At 45.8% G+C, this 22,161-nt stretch overlaps 1 protein-coding gene across 3 annotated transcripts in view; it reads left to right on the top strand.

Annotated features, from left to right (window-relative positions):
- The first annotated feature begins 1,449 nt into the window (after nucleotides 1-1,449).
- Nucleotides 1,450-22,161, top strand: part of SH3RF1 (SH3 domain containing ring finger 1) — a 174,834-nt gene continuing 154,122 nt past the window's right edge. For 2 of the 3 annotated variants that reach the window (XR_013813614.1, XM_079773206.1), the window contains exons 1-2: nucleotides 1,450-1,744; nucleotides 3,317-3,801. Coding sequence is in view for 2 of the 3 variants with exons in the window: in XM_079773206.1 (XP_079629332.1) it covers nucleotides 3,409-3,801 (393 nt within the window). In the remaining variant the exon portion in view is untranslated. Of the gene's footprint in view, nucleotides 1,745-1,792; nucleotides 2,068-3,316; nucleotides 3,802-22,161 lie in introns of those variants that run through there. The other variant, XM_079773207.1, reaches the window with a different exon arrangement.

Raw genomic sequence — 22,161 nt, forward strand, 5'->3', positions numbered from 1 at the left:
AATATTTATCTGTTCACTGGCTGTAACCTTCTAGTCAGCTTCACCTTCATCTGCAGAGTTGCAGAAGCACAAGTATATATATGTGGGATAAGTAGTCACTTTCAGAGTGCCTTGTTTGTAGATTATTGGACTAAAAATTCTCTATTCCGTTCATTCCTTCCCTTGTCTTTCTCAGCAAAAATGCAAATAATAGCAAAAAATGCTATTATTTCCAGTAGTCATACAGTATGGCTCTCAGCATATTTATCTATTTAGAACCAAGCTAAGGAGGAATGACATACAGGGTTGCATGAGGATTGAGTTAATGCATCGGAAACGTTTAACACAGTGACTGGCATACAGTGAATGATGGATAATTGTTAGCTGGTTTAAATTTTTCTTACTTAGGTGATTCTCATTTTCTTCAATGGTTCGTCTGTGGCCCTGAGTGAAGAAGAGGGAAGACTCTGGCTCCCTTCTAAAAATGTCAGCCTAGTCGGTGGGCAGGTAGGGCTTTCTTGCATCCTATCTGCAACCCTCCCCCTTATTTTTTGCCCAGTTTCTGCACACCTAGGAAAGTATCTGGATAACTTTTTTGTTAAGTTGATGGTAAATGCAAATAGAATAATGACAACTTTGAGAGCAGTGACAACATTTTAACTTGTTTTCCCTCTGAACTGAGTCTGAAAAGCAACCCTAAACCTGTGGACAACTTGTTTTTCAAAACTACATTTCAGCGTTTACAGGTGTGTGCCTGGGGCAACCAAAACAAAGATTACAGCGATGGTTATGGCTGCCTCCCAGGCTCAGATAAAAGAGGCGCCTCACAGTTAGCTCTGCGTGCCAGCTCACCTGAGGTCAGACTTTGAATTTCCCCCGCTTACACGGCAGGTAGAACAGGGCCTCCCAAGGCTGGGTTTTAAACCCACACGACTGTTTTCCCCAGGCTCTCTCCCTTCCCATTTTGAGTTTCTGGGTCCGCCATCCTGCCTGCTGGCTCGGGTGTGCGTCCCGGGGGAGACAGGGTGGTGCTTGGATGTGGGCAGCCGGGGGAGCAACGCTGGGAGGCGGTGGCCCCGGAAATCGGCGGGGGACAGCTGCCCTGGGACTGTCCCCCAACTGACTCAACATGCCTAAGGGGTCACAGCATTGGGCTGGTCCTCTCCCCAGGGTCTCTCCAGGGCTGGGCAAACAGAAGCGCCCCGGGGATGCAGTGAACGTACCGGAGCTTCCCGCCCTTTCCCGGGACCGGCTCCTCCGCGCCTCCCGGCCGGCGGAGGACACGGCCGGCCCCTGCCCCTGCCCCTGGCCGCTTCCTCCGGGACTCGGCCGCCACTCCCCGCCGGCGGCTTCCTGTGGCAGGCGTGCGCCCCCAAGCCCGCCGCCCCGCCGCCCCCTGGGGTCCCCGCGCAGGTGCCCCCGGCGCCGGGCGAAGGCGCGGCGGGCGCTCGTGGGGAGGCGCTGTGGTGCCGGGCGGCCCCTCGCGCCCCGGGCGCCGGCTGCGGCTCGGCCTCCTCCTCCTCCTCCTCCTCCGCTCCCTCCGCTCCCTCCGCTCCCTCCGCCCTCCCGGGCTGGGAAAGTGGGAGGCGGCGGCGTGTGTGTGCGCGCGCGAGGGGGGCGCAGAGAGGAGGCTCCGGTGCCGCCGCCGCCGCCGCCGCGTCAGACACGCCGCGAGCCGCGAGCGCCGCGGGGCCGCATCCGCATCGGCCGCCGCCGCCGCCACCGCTGCGGGGCCGCGAACAAAGAGGAGGAGCCGAGGCGCGAGGTAGGGCGCGGGCACAGCCTCGCGGCGGGGAAGGCGGGGGTCGGGCGTCCCCTTCCCCTTCCCTCCGCGCCGCTCACGCTCTCGTCCCCCCCGCACCCTCGGGTCTCCGCGGGCGCCGAGCCGGGACCTGCGGGAGCCGAGCCCGCGGCCTCGCCGCCTTCTCCCGGCAGGAAGCTGCCCGGGCTCCGCGCCGCGGGCTCCGGCACAGCCCGCGCCCCGCCGCGCCCCGCCGGCTGCGCCTCCCCGGGGACGCCCGCCCCGTCTCCGCGGGGAGGTCGCCGTTTCCCGGCGGCGCTCCGTGGGGCTGACTTTCACAACTTCAGGTGCGGGTTTATTTTTAAGTCCTTGGAAACTTCCAGCTGGGGGGGTGGGGTGGGGTGGGGTGGGGTGGGGTTCGGTGCCCGGTGCCCGGCCTGACCCAAAAGGAGGCGGAGATTCAGGAGGTCCCCGCGCGGGCACCGGCCGGGCCGCAGCCCCCGCTCGGGACCCTGTCCCGCGGGTGCGGGCGACACCTGGCCCGGGTGTGTCTGCGGCGCCGGCCGCGCCTCCCCGCGGCTCCGGTCTACCTGCCGGCGGCGGGGGAGAGGGTGCAGCCCCGGCGCCCCCGCCCCGGCTCCGTCAAGAACAGCTGTGAACGCGCCCACCCAAACCTCTTGGCCCCCTCTCTCTTAGGCGGTCACGTTCCCATGCATTTTGGTGGTGGTGGGAGAGCGGCGCAGTCCCTGGTGTGAAGCCCCCCCCCCCCCCCTCCATGGCCCCGTGTTCATAGTATGCCCCCAGTTTCCAGTGCAGCATTCCATGGCCAGACTCTCTAGGTGATAATTTTGCCAGGTTTTCTGAATGGGATTAGGACAGGCCGTTCAGAAATCCGTTTCCGAGTTTGTCAACCGCTGCCCTGAAGGCTGCTCTTACAGTTCAGCTGCTTTCAGGCAGATCTGTGGTGGTGTCCTTTAGAATGGTCACAACCTTCAGCTCCTTTTTTTTTTGGGTTTGGGCAGGATTAAACAGTGCTATTTTTAAGGCCAGCGAAGAAACATATGTATTCAATATTGGGATCATTTACCACAAGGGATCACATGAGAGGCAGGGTTTTTTTTCGTAAACGCTCAAGTATCTTTAAAAATTGGGCATTTTGTTGGACTTAAAAGCGATTTCAGGTGTAGAAAACTTTCAGTTGCTTCTGTTCAGCTTCTCATGCGAGTTGAGGGCTCTATTTAAGGCAGCTCATAGCACTTGGAGGGGCTGAAGACATTATGGTCTTGATTGCGTTTCATAAATCCTATTTATTGCACGAATCCCGTGGAGGACTTCATAGCTGTTTCTGCACAGTGAACTCCTAACTACCGCTAGGGATTAATTTTGAATTGTTTTTAAAAGCCCGTTTTGTTTTTAATTGTTGGCTTTGGAGATCAGGAACCACATTCCAAAGCAGAGCTGCACTGTTCAGAGGAAGCACTTTTGTGTACTTTTTGGTTCTTGGCTCCTCTGTGAGCCTTTTCCCCAGATAACAATAGTTATTTTTTTTCCTCCCTCTCCCCCCCTCCCTTCCGCACTCCCCTCCGGTGACTCCAGGGCACAGTCTGAAATGGATGTTACATGAATCACTTCAAGGGCTGCATACAACTATGAACATTTCTGAAGCGTTTCCTCAGTAAACGATAAAGATGGATGAATCTGCCTTGTTGGATCTTCTGGAGTGTCCTGTGTGTCTAGAGCGGCTGGATGCTTCTGCCAAGGTTTTGCCTTGCCAGCACACGTTTTGCAAACGGTGTTTGCTGGGGATCGTGGGTTCCCGAAATGAACTCCGATGTCCCGAGTGCAGGACTCTGGTGGGCTCTGGCGTGGAGGAGCTTCCCAGTAACATCCTGCTGGTCAGACTCCTGGATGGCATCAAGCAGAGGCCTTGGAAGCCTGGCCCCGGTGGGGGCAGTGGGACGAACTGCACCAACGCATTGAGAGGTCAGAGCAGCTCCGGGGCTAACTGTAGCTCGAAAGATCTGCAGAGCTCCCAGGGTGGACAGCAGCAGCGTGTGCAAGCCTGGAGCCCCCCAGTGAGGGTGAGTAGCCTGCAAAGCAGTTTGCTTAATAAGGGTGTGGTGATGGCCACGTATTTTTTCTTTATTCTCCCAACTTGATGTTTTCTAAAGCAGCCCATTGCTAAAAAAAGCCACACGTACTGTAACAGATAGGAAATGATGCTTCAGGGTATTTTTCTTCCCTTTTGGAATGGAATTGGATATAAATAATCAATGTTCTTGTTTTTAAAATTTCTCCAGATAATCTCTATTATCTTTTCAGAAACAAGTAGCAATTCAATGAAACCTAAAACACAGCATCTTTTTGGGACCAATTTAAAAATGGAAATTTGTTACGGTTTTACTTGGTTGATGGATTTGGGAGAGCCATAGTTATGTATGTATGTGTACATTTGTGTATACGTGTTATAAACATGTGTGAGAGTAAATCGTAAGTAGGAAGTCAGGCCTTAATTTTTATGTTGCTTAGAGCACAGAATTTTCTGGTTGGGGGAATTCTTAACAAATCATGGCCACAGGTAGCAGAGTTTCGTTGCTGTAGCAACGAAATGTCATTTAGGACTATGCCAACACAGCAAGAGAATCTAGCTTTATGTTGGGTTTTACAGAAAGTGAAATTAAATATTCCATTAAAGTGGTTTTTCTTGGGTTTTGGGTTTGGGCTGAAATAATTTTAAGTGAAGTTAAATATTTGGATAGTTATTGTAACTTAAATTTCTAGAAGGTAAGGTATTCTGAATAAATCTGAATTTATGTTGTGGGTGATGACACACCAATAAGATATGCTTTGCTCATCTTTATAATAATAACAAGTAATTACGGGCTGCATACAACTATGAATGTTTGTATAGTTAAAACAATTCCATTTGTGTTGGAAGACACAGTTTTGATAATTGGCCAAAACTGATAAAAAATATTTTTAAAGAACAGTTAATCTGGATGAGAATATATATTTTTCAAATATTTTTAGCACACACACAAAACTGGCTTCTTTTATTTAATGTTGGAACAACCCATTGGGATAGCATTCGATGGTATAAATTCATAAATGTGACTATCAGACAACTGTAGCTGAGTACAGCCTTATAACCATTCCCTTCCTTCTCAGGCCATCTTTTAAAATGCTATATTATATCACTAGATGTAACATAGGTAAAGCATTTTAATCACTAGAAAATAGTTTCATCACTAGCATAGTAAGATTTCTCTTGCTTCTCATATTTAAGATTTTTAAGATAGTAATGACTTTGGCTTATGGAGGTTTTCTTTCCCTATTTGAAGCTCACATGTAAAATTGATCTGCTTATAGCTCTTTTCTTAAGACTTCTTTTATTTTATGGAGTTTACTGATACCTTGATTAGTGGATATGGACTCATCAATATTTCAACTACAGAATCAGTGATCAAGTTGATCATTTCTGAGACACCTGACCCAGGTCTGCTTAGTTTAATTAGGGAGTAGATTTAGTTCTTTGGAGAGATTTGGTTTCCTTGTTAATTAGACTAGAGAAGGCATAGCTTCTGGCTATGAATAGAAGTTTCTTAGTGGTTGACACCTTGCCTTACCTGTTGTGAGGAATGCATTGAAGGTTTGATTACTGATAAAAAAGGAATTTAACAAGAGGGCTCAAGCATTCAGCTTGACATTTTCCTTTCTAACAGAAATTGACTATGAAATGCTGTAATGTCCATTTGTTTGAACTGCTAAGCTCCCAAAATTGAGTTTCACTTTTCTTAGTGAAATTTTTGTGAGATTTGTTGATGTTAGTATTATTTTTGTGAGATTTTGTTGATGTTAGTATTATTTTTCTGGCTTATACGATTTTCCTAATTTATTTCATGTTTCTTCTTTAGCATGAGAAAAATTACTCACCAAGAAGGGCAACTCATCTTGAGCCTTATAACTTGAATTGTTGAAGTCCATAAAGGAGATAATATCTGTTACTTTGTTGGGGGCACGGAGAGTGTTGGATGAAACAACCGGGATTTTTCAGTTATCTGAGTGGATGCAAATGCTGCAATACTTAAAAATATAGTTTTTTTCCAAGTCTAAAAAATTTCTTATCAGTACTTTTTATCTTCAAGTATTCAAAACAACCAGGCATCTCAAAGGTGAAACATCTCAGGAAATACTCCTTTAAAAAGTAAGAAATCTATTAGATACAGACATGTGGAGGTTGTAATGTACTCCTTCGGACCCTTCCCTTAGGTGAGGGACCATAATAAATACCAAACGTGTATCCTCCTCCCTTAGATGTTCTGACATGACCAAGCGGCGCATGAGCCTTTTTCCACATGTTGCACAAAGCTGAAAGTGATAACATGTGGAATGTTGCTTCAGTTTATTAGTTATGTTCTATGATCCGTTAGATTGTGACCATGTGGCTTCCTCATGTGTTTAGCCGAGGTAGATTGAGTGTTATCAGCAGATACGAACATTTCCAATGTGTGACACACATCTTGTTCCCAGAATTTTAGTGTTTCCTGTCTAATATGAAGGAGAAAATGAAACAGTGTTGGGTTGGAGTCACCAAGGGAGTCCATCGACTCTTTACCCCAAGTAAAGAATTGCTGTTGGTTTTAAGCCAGAGTCAAGCAGTGGAGTGAGCCACAGGGAGGGGGTAGTTGCAGATAATCTGTTTAATGGACTAAAAAATACCTGCAGAAGATAGATTTTTATATACATGCAAAGTGAGATAAGGAAAACATATTTAAGTAATTCCTATAGAAGTACTACTTAAGAGCATAGTTAAATTTCTGCTTTCTGTGTGTGATCCCATTGTTCAGGATCTATATCAGTGCGTGTGTGTGTCTATCTAGGTATTATTACGTAATGATTTCACACTGCCTCAAAGTGAGTTTATTCAGCAGAAATAGATCACACATCGATTGATTTACACTGATTTACACATCACTTACTCTTTTTTAAAAGTCTAAAACATATTGAGCACTTATCAGGTTCCAGGCACTGCCCTGGCTGCTGGATAGATAATGATGGACAAACCAGATACAGATTCTGCTTAGCAATTAATGAGTATGTGTCAGTCTCGTTGGAGAGACACACTAACAATTACAATAGCAATGCAGGTAGGTAATTAAACACAGTAAGTGTCAGAGAGAGCCATGGGAGAGAAAAGAAGGGTCTGTGTTAACTGAGGGTAAATTGTGTGTGTGTGCGTGTGTGTGTGTGTGTGTGTGTGTGTGTGTGAAAGAGAGAGAGAGAGAGAGATTTTCAAAAACTTGCTTGAAGAAGAGGTATTTGAGCTGAGGTCTGAAGGGTGAAATGATGTTATTGGAGATGGGGCTGGGCAGTCACAGGGGCAGAGGGGGTGAGTATTCCAAAGGCCCTGACCGACAGCGCAGGGCATGGCTCCTAGAAAGAACCAACGGAAGGTGAGTGTGAACTAAGCAAGGGACAGGGATCGTGACCTAAGACGAGGCCTCAAGCGCAGCAATGTGCAAGGCATCAAGGGCCACCACAAGGCCACCTGGGGTCAGGGCCAGATGGGTGGTGTAGCTAGTCAGTGCTCTGCATCGGAGTTAGAAAGACTGAAAATCATTGAGACAGGAGTGATCACAAACCTTCAGGACAGAAATGGAGCCTGGGGGTCAAAGCTCTGAGAGCAGGAAAGGTAGGGCATTCTGAATATGGGGGGCATACAGATGAGATTTCCTCTCTCCCGCAAATGCCCAGGATGCTTCAGTTTCTCCAGAGTCATACCCACGCCTCCCTTCTCTCCCTCTCCTTATTGCTGACTATTATGGGCTGAATCGTTTTCCCCAGCATTCATAAATTGAAGTCCCATCTCCCAGCACCTCAGAATACGGCTGTGTTTGGGGAATAGCACCTTTAAAGAAGTGGTGAAGGTAAAATGAGTGTATGTGGGTGTGGCCTAAATCCACGATATGACGGTTAATCCTCATTAGAGGAGGAGATTAGGAGACAGACACAGAGGTAAGGCCACGTGAAGACACATGGAGAAGATGGTCATCTACAAGCCGAGGAGAGAGGCCTTCAGAAGAACCCAGTCCTGCCCGCACCTTCACCTTAGACGCCTGGCCTCCAGGACTGAGGAAATGAATATCGGTGGCTAAAGCCAGCCAGTCTGCCGTACTTGCCAAGGGCAGCTCTAGCAGAGAAATACGCTCCCTGGGGGTGTATTCCTGAAGGTCGGCCCATCGAGGGGCCTTTCGGTCGGTCCACTGCCAGTTCCATTCAGCCCCCGTTTCCCCATAGACCTGCCGTGCGTGGTCCAGCTCGGCCGAGGTGCAAAAACCTTGAGAAATTCTTCAGTCCCTACGCACCCTCTTAGATGCCCCAATGGCCCGGCATAGTTTTATAAAACGGTCGGGAGGTTTATGTGGCAAGATACCGGATTCACCGAAGGTTTTGGAGGCGAGGGAGGGAGGCGCTGGGAGAAGAGAGGTTCTAGCACTGTTCTCTCTCTCCAGTTCTTCTGTAAGTGGGGTCTGGAGAGCGTGCTTTATTGGACGTAGCGGTGTCCACCTGAGGCACCACCCAAAGGAAAGGCAGCAGGAAGAGCATGGGAGGAAGAGAGGAGGAGAAAGGCAGGATGGCAGGAGACTCCGGGGGAGAGCGGGGAAAGCTAGTGCTAGCTCTGATTGCTCCAGGGGCCGCCGTTGACCATCAGTGAGGGCACAGGGACTTGTGGAGTGTTCCTTTCAGGCTCCCTTCCGTGCTGTAGTCTGGCCTGGGGCAGAGGTGGCATTAGTGCTTGTTTCTGTTGAAAACGTTTACGTTTTGGGGGGAATAATACATCCAAGAAACAGCAAATAAGGCAGCATGTAGTGAAACTGCAAACTACGGGGTAAGATATGGAATATGTCTGCCCAGCCAGCGCATCTGTCAGCCTGCGCACTGAAGGGTTGCTGGTTTGAGTCCCCGTCGGGGCACATACCTGGCTTGTGGATTTGACCCCTGGTTGGGGCACTTAGGGAAGGCAGCTCATCGATGTTTCTCTCTCTCTCTCTCCCCTCGTCTCCCTTCCTCTCTCTAAGCATGTCCTTGGGTAAGGTTAGAAAAAAAAAGAAAAGGTATGGAATAGGTCTCTATAGTGAGGTCCGTGTCGAGTCGCCCCTGGATGTATTGTCTGGTCAAAGGGTAGATGGAGTAACTGGGTTAGAGTGGACAGGGACACAGAAGCACATGCTCCCCTGGTGTGGAAGGTTCAGTCCAGACTCTGGTAAAGGAATTGATGTGTCTGCACAGGCGGGGATGGGTACCTGTCTTCATCCACACTGGACCCAAGCACGACCTCTCATGTGGTTTAGATGAGGGAGACTCCGCCATTTCCTAATGAGGAGAGAGAATCCTAGATAGGCCGCCTCCTGCACATCCCTTCCTGGGGATGGAGCCCACAACCCGGGAATTGAACCATGACCTCCTGGTTGTTAGGTCAATGCTCAACCACTGAGCCACACTGGCAGGGCAGTCCCCACCTCTGATTCCCTTTCTGTTGCCTGTGGTCTCTTCCTCACCATTCCAAGAGCCCCTGGCTCCTCTTTGCCGCCCTCCCTTCCTGAACTCTCTTCCTCCTCCAGGAAGGATGCTCCTTTTCCCCACGGCAGTCAGACACTCACTCTGCTCGAGTACTCCAGCCCCTCTGCCATCCGTGGCTTTCACATGGTTTAAGCCAACCTGAGGCAATACATGACCAGCCTTTTTTATTCTAAGGTCAAGAGGCAAATGACTTTGCAGTTCACTTTGTAGCAGGATTCTTCAGGAGGATCCACAATAGTAGAGCAGCGTCATGCGTGCAGTATAGCGAAGCGTGTTGGTGATAGAAATCTCACACCTGGAAACAGCTTTGCTAGGAAGGCTCCCTCATCGTGGAACGTAGCAGACCTTCCCTCTCCCAGAGCTTTTATCATGAACAGTGTGTCTATCTCCCTCCCCTCTTTCTCCTACTTCTCCTTTTTACATTTCAGAGACTTCTAAAAGGAGTGACCTTAAGAAGAGCATTTCTGAGCCCCACCACCCTCTCTGCGGCCCTGCAGTCCTTTGTCGTGTATGTGCCTGCCAGTGCCTTAGTCAAGGGGATGGCAGCAGTTGCTTCATGAATGGCAACATATGGGTAGCTGTAAACACGGCCAATTTAAACACAGATGTGTGAGTGGGCTCTTTGGGGGTAGCTGAGAAGGGAATGGAGGTGCCATTTCAAAGGGTTGACAGTAGCAGTTAAGTGGCAGATTATTTGCATTGTGAGACATGGCAAAAGAGCAGTAGGAGGATGTGCAAACCAATTTTGAGATACATTAAATATAGTACAGAAAGGCAAGGACTGTCAAGTATAAACATTTTGTTCTGTTAGCCTAAGGAAATAATAAATTTCTTAAAGTATTTTTTTATAAGAAAAGAAATCCTTTTGAAACACTGCCTGTTCAAATCCAGCAATGAATGGAGTGAATTTTCATTTTTTTAAAGTATAGTAAGTGAACCTAAGCATTGAAATACAGAAATGAAATAAAAGTTTACTCTAGGGTGCTCCATGTCTAGTTTTTTTTTTATTTTAATTTTTATTTCAGAGAGAAAAGGAGAGGGAGAAAGAGAGATAGAAACATCAATGATGAGAGAGAATCGTTAATTGGCTGCCTCCTGCACACCCCCTACTGGGGATCGAGCTCACAACCCTAGCATGTGCCCTGTCTGGGAATCCAACTGTGACCTCTTGGTTCATAAGTGAACACTCAACCACTGAGCCACACCGCTGGGCCCATGTCTAGTTTTATGTGAGATACCCTCTCAAACAATATAGTAATAATAGAATTAAGAATATCAGTGTGGAATACATATAGCTCTGGCATTTGTACCAGGTGTACCGGTTAATAATGCAGATTTTGTAATAAAAGAAAACATGATAATTTCAAGAGAAACTTCAGAAGTGCTTTATTCAAAGTAATGTCCATCGCTAGCTACACATTTCCCCCATCTTTCAGGTAATTTGTGGATACCGTCCCAATAGAACTTTTCTTGTTTTGTGGCAAACCATTCACAGACCCAATTTTCCACTTCTTTGTACGTTTTGAAGTGCTGCTCAAAAAGTGCGTGTGCCATTGATCAGAACATGTGGTAATCTGAAGGAGCAAGGTCTGGTGAATACGGCCGGTGGGTTAATACTTCCCAGGCAAGATCTTTTGAGGTGTCTTTAACTGGTTTTGAAGTGTGTGATGGTGCGTTATCATGAAGCAAAATTACTTTCTGTGTCTTCTGGTCCATTCTGGTCGTTTTACAATCAAAGCGTGGCTCAAATTGATTATTTGTTGTTGGTAGCGCTCAGTATTAACGGTTTCACCTGGTTTTAGAAGCTCAAAATACACCACACCTTCCTGATCCCACCAAACGCAGAGCATTGTCTTCTTTCCGAAGTGATTTTGCCTTGCAGTCAATGTTGATGGTTGACCTGGATCAACCGATGATTTTGTGCATTTGGGATTCTCAAAATATATCCACTTTTCATCAACAGTCACGATTCGATGCAAAAAAGACTTTCTTTCGTGCCGTTGAAGCAACATTTTACTGATGACTTTTCGGTTTTCCATTTGTCTTTTGTTGATGTGGCACCCATTTTCCTTCCTTTAAAATCTTTCCCACTGCTTGTAAATGATTGGAAATTGTTTGCTGAGCAACGTTTAATCTTTGTTCAAGTTGTTTGTGAGTTTGACACGGATCTTCATCCAATAATGCTTGTAATTGTTGGTCTTCAAACTTTTTCGGTTGACCTGGACGTTCTTTGTCTTTCACATTGACATCATCACTTTTAAAGCATTTAAACCAGCGTTCACAATTATCTTGAGATGGAGCATGTTCACCATAAGCTTCCCGAAGTATACGATAATCTTCAGTAGCACTTTTCTTCAAAATAAAGTAATGAATTAAAACTTCCCATAAATGCTTTTTTTTGGCACGAAATTCGACATTTTTAAGCGTAAAAATATCTATGATGTTAACACCTTCAGCAAATTTGACATATGAAGTTTTTAAGCTTGCTGTCAATACAACCAAATAGCATACATATCAAATCGCATATATATCAACGTGTAACCCCATCTATTGAAAAAATCCACATTATTAACCGGTACACCGGAGGTGTGTTTGAGCACTGATACTTAAAAGTTGAACTTTTGATTTATTAAAAGGAGATTCAGTTCCTATAAAGGTAAAAATATTATTTCACTTCTAATTATATCACTGCTTAGTTTTAAAGATCTTTAAATACATTTAAAAGTTCTTTAACTCATTGAATACATAGATTAAACATTAACATATGTAATAAAATTAAATTTCAAACCTTAAATATTTGTTTTGCTCAGCTTATGCAAAGTGACATTAGTTAGCAAATCTCTCCATATTTTTCCATTGTTAAACTTGTCTTTTAAGCACACTCTTGGATAAATTATTTCCAGCATTTCATGTGTTTTTACTTTTTTCCCCCATAGTAGAGCACGATTGAAGAGTTTTAAGTCCATGAGGCAAAATATTTTGGTAGGCCTAATTATTTTCATTCAGTATTATGTATTTCATAGTACGTAATATTATGTGCTGGTATGAGCACTTTCTTATTTTACAAAACAAGTCCAGAATACTAGAAGGTATTGAAAGCCTTGATTCTTTTGTACAAAGGCAGGGATACTGTTGGAAGTGAAGTGTTGGTTGAAAGGCACCATCACGTGACAGCTTGAAATGTTGACATATTCCAAGATAGCCCAACTCCGGCACCAGAGAAGCATTGGGTCTCCGCGTCGGAGTATGAAAATGTATGCTGTGTGGAAACCGAGGATCACCTGTATGGTGGCAAGAAAGAAGGAGACCTGGGTTCTCGTCTTGCCTGTGTGACTGTAAGCCGGTGATTTCTCTTCCACAGGCCTGAGTTTCCTCTTTTAGACAATGAGGGCTTGTCTCATAGCAGAGTCCCTTTGCTGCCTTGACATTTTGGAAATAATTACCCTAGCAAAGGCCAACTCTGATAGTGAGCATTGAGAACAAACTGAGCTTGGGGTCTGGATATCCCCTTGGTGCTGTGAGATGAATGTGCCTCTCACAGTCACCCATGGGCACCAGGATCTGCCCTAAATCCCCTTAGAAGCCAAGTCACACTGTGTCTGCCACAGGAACCTCCGGATGAATCGGTGAGTAATCAGGGCGTGAGAAGATAGAGCAGAGCAGAAAAAGGGCAGCTTGGGGAGCCTGGCCTAGGATCAGTCTCTAAACTGGGCTGGTGTGCGTGATGGGCCTTCAGTGGCCTGGAATGATCTACCCCGAGGATATTTTTTTGCATTGATTTTTTTAAGAGAGAATGGAAGGGAGGGAGGGGTGAAAGAGAGACAGAGAGAGAGAGAGAGAGAGAGAGAGAGAGAAACATCGATGTGAGAGAGACACATCGATTGGTTACCTCCTGCATGTGCTCCGACTGGGCAGGGGATCAAACCTGCAACCCAGGTATGTGCTCTTGACCGGGAATCAAACCCGCAACCCTTTGGTACACAGGCCAATGCTCTAAGCATTGAGCACACCGGCCAGGGCAGGAATGATACACCTTTATTCTGCCTGAATACTACCTTCGTGTACAGTTGTCACACTGCCTGAAATTTCAGCACTTGGAGATTGAAATTGAGTTGTCCACATACTAAAATGTTCTCTTTGGAAGGGTATGGATTTATCCAGTCCCATTGCTTTTCCCATTCTTACTGAGGTGAGAACACCCACTCTTAATGGACAGGAAGTTTTATGCTGAAAGGGGAGGGGTGGACACGGAGTTTCTTTGGGGTCAGACAAGCCTGCATGGGGGAAGTGCAGTGAGGGGCTAAGGTGGGGTTTAATTTATCCCCTACACTGGGACACTTTTGAGAGGAAAAGGGATGCTGCTGATACTTTTGCAGAGTCAACAGCAGTCATCCGGGACTGTCTGGGGCAAACAGGGCCATGTGGTTACCCTAACTGAGGGCAGTGTGAGCGAGCCCAGGACATAGAAGGTGGTTTCACCAAGTGTGGGGAAGATGCCAAAGAACACAGAAGCTCTTTCAAAAATGTGCAGGGGAAGTGAGGGGAATTGATTTCTTCCTCTGAATGCTCCTTTCTGTGTGCTTTGTGGTTTTGCTGGAGCAAAAAATGGGATGTAGTACAAAAGGCAGGGGGTTTTAGCATCAGGCCAGCCTTCTTCTATTTCTTGTTATCTGTGTGGCTCTTGGGCATGTTATTTCCTTAGTCTAATTTCTTAATTTGTAAAATGATGACAATCTGCTTTCCAGGGTGGTGAGGATTACAGGAGATAAGAGATCGTAAGCACCCAGGACCTAGTAGATACTCAGTAAATGCCAGTACCGTCTATTTTCACTCTTTCCAGATATTAGAACTTTTAGTACCATATGTCAGTTATATTGTAAAATAAAATCTGTGTGTGTGAGGGTACACATGTGGGCGGGTGTGGTCTGATAATTTATTTTTTCAAAAATATTTATTGATTTCAGAGAGGAAGGGAGAGGAAGAGATGGACACATCAATGAGAAAAAAATCATTGATTGGCTTCCTCCTGCACGTTCCCTACTGGAGATCAAGCCTGCAACCCGGGCATGTGCCCTGACGGGGAATCAAACCGTGACTGCCTGGTTCATAGGGCGATGCTCAACCACTGAGCCACACTGGCAGGGCTGATAGTTTAATTAGTCAACATTTATAATGTTAATGCCATAGGATATTTGGTTCTGTTTTAAGCAGCCAGCTTAAACTTCAGGTACACAAGCTGTTCATCAGTTAGTGACTGCAAATGATGTCACTAAATAGGTGGTTTGTTCTGGTCCTCCCAGTGCTTGTAGTGCGACACGGGTTCTCTGGGTCTCACTTGTGAAAGGAGATGGTGAACACCATTATCTCTGGTACTCCTTCCTGTTCCCTCATCCTGGGGTGAGAGACCCAGCCAGCAGGATCAAGTATCTGTTACACAATCTGTGACTGGTTTCATTGCTTCTCTTTTTTTTTTTTTCCTTTTCTCTTGATGATGTGGGGAAACGAATAGCTCAAATATTTTCTTTTTTTTTCTTTTTAATTTTATTAATTTATTTTTATTGAATTTATTGGGGTGACATTGGTTAATAAAATTATACAGGTTTCAAGTATACACTTCTATGATACATCATCTATATATTGCATTGTGTGTCCACCACCCAAAGTCAAACCTTCTGTCACCATATATTTGACACTTGGCTCCTTTAAGAGTGTCTTCAGTGGAGCTTTGGGAAGGCTCCAATGGCCGTGTCTTTAAGGCAGAGAGAAATCTTGAGTAACTGCAGGAAGTAATGACCATGTGGAAGAGAGCTGTGGCATGGAGGCTGTCACCGAGACCGTTTGGCACAAAAGGGTATGGAATGCATAAACAAGTTTTGTCCTGTTGAATGCCAAACTCTCCCTTAAAAAGAAATGCCGAAGAGACCTTTCAATAGTTTTAGAGAGGAGACTCATTTTGGAACTTACCAGAATAAAAATGTGAGGTAGGGAAGAATTGTTAATAATTTGTATATCCTATCTAATAAAAGAGTAATATGCAAATTGACCATCACTCCAACACAGAAGATGGCTGCCCCCATGTGGACACATGATGGCTGCCACAAGATGGCCAGCAGGGGAGGGCAGTTGGGAGGGACCAGGCCTGCAAGGGAGGGCAGTTGGGGGCGATCAAGCCTGCAGGGGAGGGCAGTTAGGGGTGACCAGGCCGGCAGAGGAGGGAAGTTGGAGGTGACTGGGCCTGCAGGGAAGGGCAGTTAGGGGTGACCAGGCCTATAGGAGAGAGCAGTTAGGGGCAATCAGGCTGTCAGGGGAGCAGTTAGGCATCAATCAGGCTGGCAGGAGAGTGGTTAGGGGGTGATCAGGCTGGCAGGCAGAAGCGGTTAGGGGCAATCAGGAAGGCAGGCAGACGAGCAGTTGGGAGCCAGCAGTCCTGGATTGTGAGAGGGATGTCTGATTGCCCGTTTAGGCCCGATCCTGGTAGGACAGTCGGACATCCCTCGAGGGGTCCCGGATTGGAGACGGTGCAGGCTGTGCTGAGGGACACGCCCCCCCTCCGTGCACGAATTTCGTGCAATGGGCCTCTAGTTTTTTTGAATAAGAAACAAGATCATTTCACTTGTGCATCTCCTCTCCACAGAAACTTCTTCCACTCCCTGTGTCTTCCACATTGCTGTACCCAGAGTCTGTTCGGTCCCACAGCTCCAATCATGTCATTCTCCCCAAAAGTCTGCTGTGGATCCCTTTTACCTTGAACAGTAGTTTTCAAACTTTTAGTTTTTCATTGCAGAATCCTTTTATGAAGGGAAATCTGTATAGATTTTGTCTATCTATTTATGTGTATCTATATCTTAAATAATAATACTTAACATGTAAGTCCATTTAGAAGACTGAGAAAATATTTGTGGAATGTTTGCAATGCCAGGCACTTGGATATAGATAGTACTAAGGAAGGGTAGTTATTAATTAGATAAACTATTAAAGTTCTAAAATCAACTTTTAGGTCAAAATAGTTTCTCTTTTCATTGCTTACATTACATTTGACATTATCCCATTATTAAATTTTCACAAATCACTCATGATCTTCAAACCTTCTTCAAAAGAATGCTGGATTTTCCACTTATCTCCAACAGGCTGCTCATAATTTTACTTTTCCCCTTCATTTCAGTAATCCTATATAATAATGAGGTAATATGCAAATTAACCCTCACAAGATGGCTGCCTACGACCAGGCCAGCAGGGGGGTTAGTGAGGGACGACTAAATGACTGAACAGCAGGCTGCGTGGGGCAACCAGGCTGGCAGGAGGGTGCAGTTGGGGGTGACCAAGCCGGCATGGGGGGCAGTTGGGGGTGATTAGGCTGGCAGGGGGGGCAGTGAGGGGTGACTAGGCTGGCAGAGGAGGGCAGTTGGAGGGAATCAGGCTGGCAGGGAGGGCAGTTAGGGGTGATCAGGCTGGCACACACAGGCAGTGAGGGGCAATCAGGCCAGCAGAGGGGGGCAGGTAGGGGCTACCAGGCAGGCAGGCAGGTGAGCGATTAGGAGCCAGTGGTCCAGGATTGTAAGAAGGATGTCCGACTGCTGGTTTAGGCCCGATCCCAGAGATCCCCCAAGGGGTCCTGGATTGGAGAGGGTGCAGGCTGGGCTGAGGGTTCATCCCTCCCGTGCATGAATTTCATGCACCGGGCCTCTAGTCAATTTATATTTATCTATTTTTTTGAAGACAGACTTTTTATAAGTTCAGAATAATAATATTTAATTATTATCAAGTTGACCAAAGAAACTATTCTGATAGGTCCGGGTGAGGCTGTGCGCCCCTGGATCCGGGTGAGGCTGGGTCCCGGGTCCGGGTGAGGCCATGCCCCTGGGTCCGGGAGAGGCCACATGCCCCTGGGTCCAGGTGAGGCTGGATCCCGGGACCAGGTGAGGCCTCGCACACCTGGGTCTGGGTGAGGCCACGCGCCCCGGGTGATGCTGGGTCCCAGGTCCGGGTGAGGCCGCGTGCCCCTGAGTCCTGGTGAAGCCGCGCCCCTGGGTCCGGGCGAGACCAAACCAGAGGGAGTCAGACCTGCATTACCACCATTTGTCTACCATCCAGAGCTGAAAAGTCAGTGCCGACATGTACACATAAGGAACTGGTGGACATTGAAATTGGGTCTCAAAAGAACTGTTGGTCCAGAAAGAAACTTACTACAGACTGACTCATTTGCCTGTCAGCATAACTATTATTGCTCGTCTCACATTCGATTCTTGTAAGTATATTTCTAGTAACACATGATCTCACTCATCTAGGGGAAATGATGAACAACATAGACTGATGAACAAGAACAGACCCAGAAACAAGGAGGCATCGATCGGACTGTCGGGCCTCAGAGGGAGGGTAGGGGAGGGTGGGGATAGGGGGGAGAGATCAACTAAAGGACTCGTGTGCATGCATATGAGCCTAACCAATGGTTAAGGACAACAGGGCGGTGGGGGCATCCGTGGGGAGGGGTGGGGGATGGGAATGAGGGGATGAGGACAAATATGTGACACCTTAATCAATAAAGAAATTAAAAAAAAAGAAACTATTCTGATAAAGAGACCTTTGAAATTAGGCAGTGAAATATAGATGAAAATGAATATTAGTGTTATTCAACATTAGAAGTCAATATCTGCATTTTATTATAATAAAAAGAAAACCCTGATCCATGCAGATAGTCATAAATCTGTTGACATTTTATCTAGACTTATCCTTTAAAAATGCAAACCTGATTACCACATTTCACTAACTCCAAAATGCCATCAACTGTACGTTATTTTATGAATAGCACAGAAAGAAAAAAAAACGCTAATTAAATTTGATTCTGGGGATAAGACGTAAAAAAAAAGTGTACCTCACAATCATTGGAATTTAGTATTCCAGTCACTTCATCCTCTTAAAAATCAATGGCTCTGGTTCTCTCAGTATCAGGACAAAGCTCCCGATTATGTTCTAAGAAGCCTGCTTGGCCTCGCTACCCTGATCTCTGCACTTCAGCTGCACGGGCCTTCTTTCCAGTCGCCCAATCTTCCAGATGGCAGATCAAGCCTCAGTTCCTCTGGAGAGCCTTCCTCGACCTCCCCAACCAGGCCACATCCTTGAGCACTTGTGTGTTTTTCCCTGACAGCACTTACCATGGTTGACATCTCGTTTGGTTCACATCTTAGTTCAGCTTACGTGCTTATTTGCTCAGCATCCAGCTCCCTGAGGGCACAGAACATGTGCTTTTGCTCCCTTCCGTATCCTTAGTGTTGGGCACAGCACCCAGTAGCACCCTAGTAGAAAGCACTCAAACATTTGTTGAGTAAATTAAAATCACTTTGTTGCCGATTTTAGGATACTCTTCAATTCAGAGGATCCAGGAGATCCAAACATGTGAGAGTAGGTAATTAAGACTTTAATTTTAGAGTTGAATTACCAATATCTACCAAATTCTGTGTTCTTGTCGCAAATACCAAGTTCAGACAAAAAGCACTGAAAATTGCTAACTGTGTGTTAACCCTTTAGCTTAATGTTATCATCATAAGGTGGTCAGTGTGTTTTGGGGGGAACTCTCGGGTTCCATGATCTGTGCTGAGATGGTGCATCTGAGCTTCTCCTGATCTTCAGGCTTTCTCTATCTGACTGTACCTGCCTTGTACAGACACGAATCCAAACAGGGTTGATCATAGCTCAGCCTTCCCAAACAATGACACATTTGTGAGAAAGTCTACTGTATTCACAGTGATGACGGATGCTTTCCTCTGTGGCCTGCACCAAAACATGTTCATCTAGATTTTGGAAGCACAAGTTAAGACGTTAAAATTTGATACATAAAACACATGAAGGTGTCGGTATTTCCTTTGTGGTACAACTTTTAAATTAGTGAAAAATATTCCCAAAGAGAAGATTTGAATGAAATGCCTGTGGAACCTCACTGGTCCATTTATTTGTAAAACCAAAGGGTAATTTGAAAACCACTGACTGGCTGGATCAAGTCTTAATTCTTGATTTACACTTCCTCATCTGCTCCTGGCTGCTCCTCAGTGGTACGGACACCAAGCGTTACTAGTACATCCTGCAGTAGTCCATGATTTATCACTCACCCCCGGAACAAGCGCTGGGCTCACACATCCTTGGCTCACGTGACTGTCCCTCGCTCTTTGTCTTCATCTCAGCTCACATCTAGGCCTCATGAAGTCTTCTTGGACCCAGGCAGGATACCTTCCGATGCTCTCACCAGATGGCTCAGATCTCCACTGTCCAATTCCCTTGCTGTCATCTTTTTTTTTTTTTTTTTAGAGTAGAACATTTTTTTTTCTTAAATATATCTTATTGATTTTTTACAGAGAGGAAGGGAGAGGGATAGAGAGTTAGAAACATCGTTGAGAGATAAACATCGATCAGCTGCCTCCTGCACACCCCTTACTGGGGATGTGCCTGCAACCAAGGTACATGCCCTCGACCGGAATCGAACCTGGGACTCTTCAGTCCGCAGGCCGACGCTCTATCCACTGAGCCAAACCAGTCAGGGCCTGATAACTTTCTGATGGCTTTTGGAAATGCAGCCACAGTGAAGAGCCATACTGTACTTCAACTTTCAATAAGTTGGTATGTTTTTTTAAGGGAGCTTCTATTTATAGTTAAAATATCCACTTCCTGATTTTGTAGGGTAAGAAAGGACACGGAGTGAACATGTTCCGAAGATGTCTTGGGGAAAAAAAAAAAAAAAGTCTTCCGAAGAGAACGTTTCAAAAGCTTACTGGTAACTTATTCCAGTGCCTTGCAATCTTCCTAGCCAGGAAGTTCTTTTTTTTTGTATCAAATACAAATTCCTGTCCTTGCCGCTCAGTCACATTCCTCTCGTCCCATCCTTAATGGGAAGAAGCGCTCCCCTGTGCGCTGTCCTTCCTAACCTTGCGGCTGTTGTGCCGCCAGCCTCCTCCCGAGCATCTTTATCTGGCCTAAATAACTGTTTCCTTTGCGCGTCCTCTTAGGACCCATTTCCTAACGTTTTAATCATTTTAGTCGCTCTCCCTTGGACGCTCTCCAGCCTCTGCTGGTCTTGCTCAGGTTCAGGTCCAAAATAGCTCTTAGGCAGATAATAATAAAGTTCCTTCTGTGGAAGGGCTATCCCGTGACTCTCCTGAGCAAGCTGCTCCTTTTTTACCTGATCTTAGGCACCTTTAAAAATAACTCACCGCATGGCTCCTTTCTACCTTGCCTCGACCCTCAGACGGTTCTCCTCTACTTAGATCAGTTTGGGTTTCTCCCATTTGTTACTTGAGCCGTCAGTTTTTACTGCCATCCTAATTAAACCGCCTCCCGTGGTTTCTGTCGTCCTTATGGTAGTATCAGCAATTTGTAGCTACCAACGGGAACTAAACAATGTCAATCCAAGATGCTATTGCTTTAGTAGATATTTGTAATTATATGAATGCTTCGTTTTAAAACACATGTATAACTTGTTTATTACATTTATTTTAGGTATCCTGTTCCCCTATTTGGTATTTGATTGTTCTCTAATTGACGGTGTTTTACTTTTGGCTTCCAAGTGATAAGTAACTTGAGAGCTGGAACTCTTTATGTTTTAAACCTTCTTTTCTCTTCTTTACACTTGAAAAAGTAGTAGCTGTTCCAGTCAGTAAATACATCGTGATGGGAGTGATAGATGGTTCACATTCCAGAATTCCAAGGTCCATTTGGACGCATTCAGATCTTCATAAGAGAGAGTACCTAGCCACACATATAGTTTTGGTGCACTTAATGGTATTCATTTTCCATTATTTAAGTCAGCTATGAGTGTATTACCCAAAGGCTGGGTAAACCCTCATGAAACTTAGATGTAATTGGGTCCTGAATAACAGTTCTCTTGAGGGTGGCCCTCGAAACATTTGTGTTGCACCTACCGTGGTGGTCTAGAAATCATGTTTTCCTAGTTTATTAGAAAGAATGTTCTGCTGAATTTAATCAGAAGCCTTATAAAAGGCTTGAAATATGTCACCTGTGTTCTCGTATCCCCCAGGCACATCATCATTCTGACATAGAGGAAAATGAAATGGAGTTACTAGGATGCATGTGATCTTTACCAAACACCTTGTGATTTCTCGGCTTGAAAATCTCTGCTTTGGGAATGAAAATGTTACGTGTAATAATGGCCTCTGTTTTGATGCAGATTATCGACATACTAAGCAATTCCCGTGTCAGGTGATTCTATGGATGGTAGGAAGCACAGGTCCTGATGTGGTTAGCAATAGCACCTTCCCATGCTCAATCCCAGAAGAGGCAGCATGCACATTCACAATGAAATTACAATTCTTGAGCACAAAGAGGGAAGGGGGAAGGAAAGGGTAGTTAGAAGAATAAATCAGCCCCAAGACACTCTTTGCAATTCTTGAATCATGGACCAGCCAACTCTGCTATGAAACCCCACAAGGACCCCGGGCTCTCTAGTTCAGATACCTGTGATGAGTCTCTGTGATTGTTAATGTATCAACTATTTAACTATAATGCATAGATATACCTTGAGTTTATATTAACTCTCAAGAGACTAAGCTATGTGATACCTACAAATAAGTCACATTAAAGTCTACCTAACACAGGGGTAGGGAATCTCTTTTCTGCCCAGGGCCATTTGGATATTTATTTATAACATTATTTGCAAGCCATACATTCATTATCAACTTAACAATTAGCCTGCTATATTTGGTCGAACATTTAATTAACTCCTAATGCCTTGGAAGGGCCAGACCAAATGATTTTGTGGGCCTTACATGGCCCTCGGGCCGGACATTCCCCACCCCTGAGTCCTAACATTTCATTATAGATGAAAGAGAATGGCATATCTCGAGGATCAGCATGTCAGG

Source organism: Cnephaeus nilssonii (assembly GCF_951640355.1).
Source record: "Cnephaeus nilssonii genome assembly, chromosome: 5".
Lineage (NCBI taxonomy): Eukaryota > Metazoa > Chordata > Mammalia > Chiroptera > Vespertilionidae > Cnephaeus > Cnephaeus nilssonii.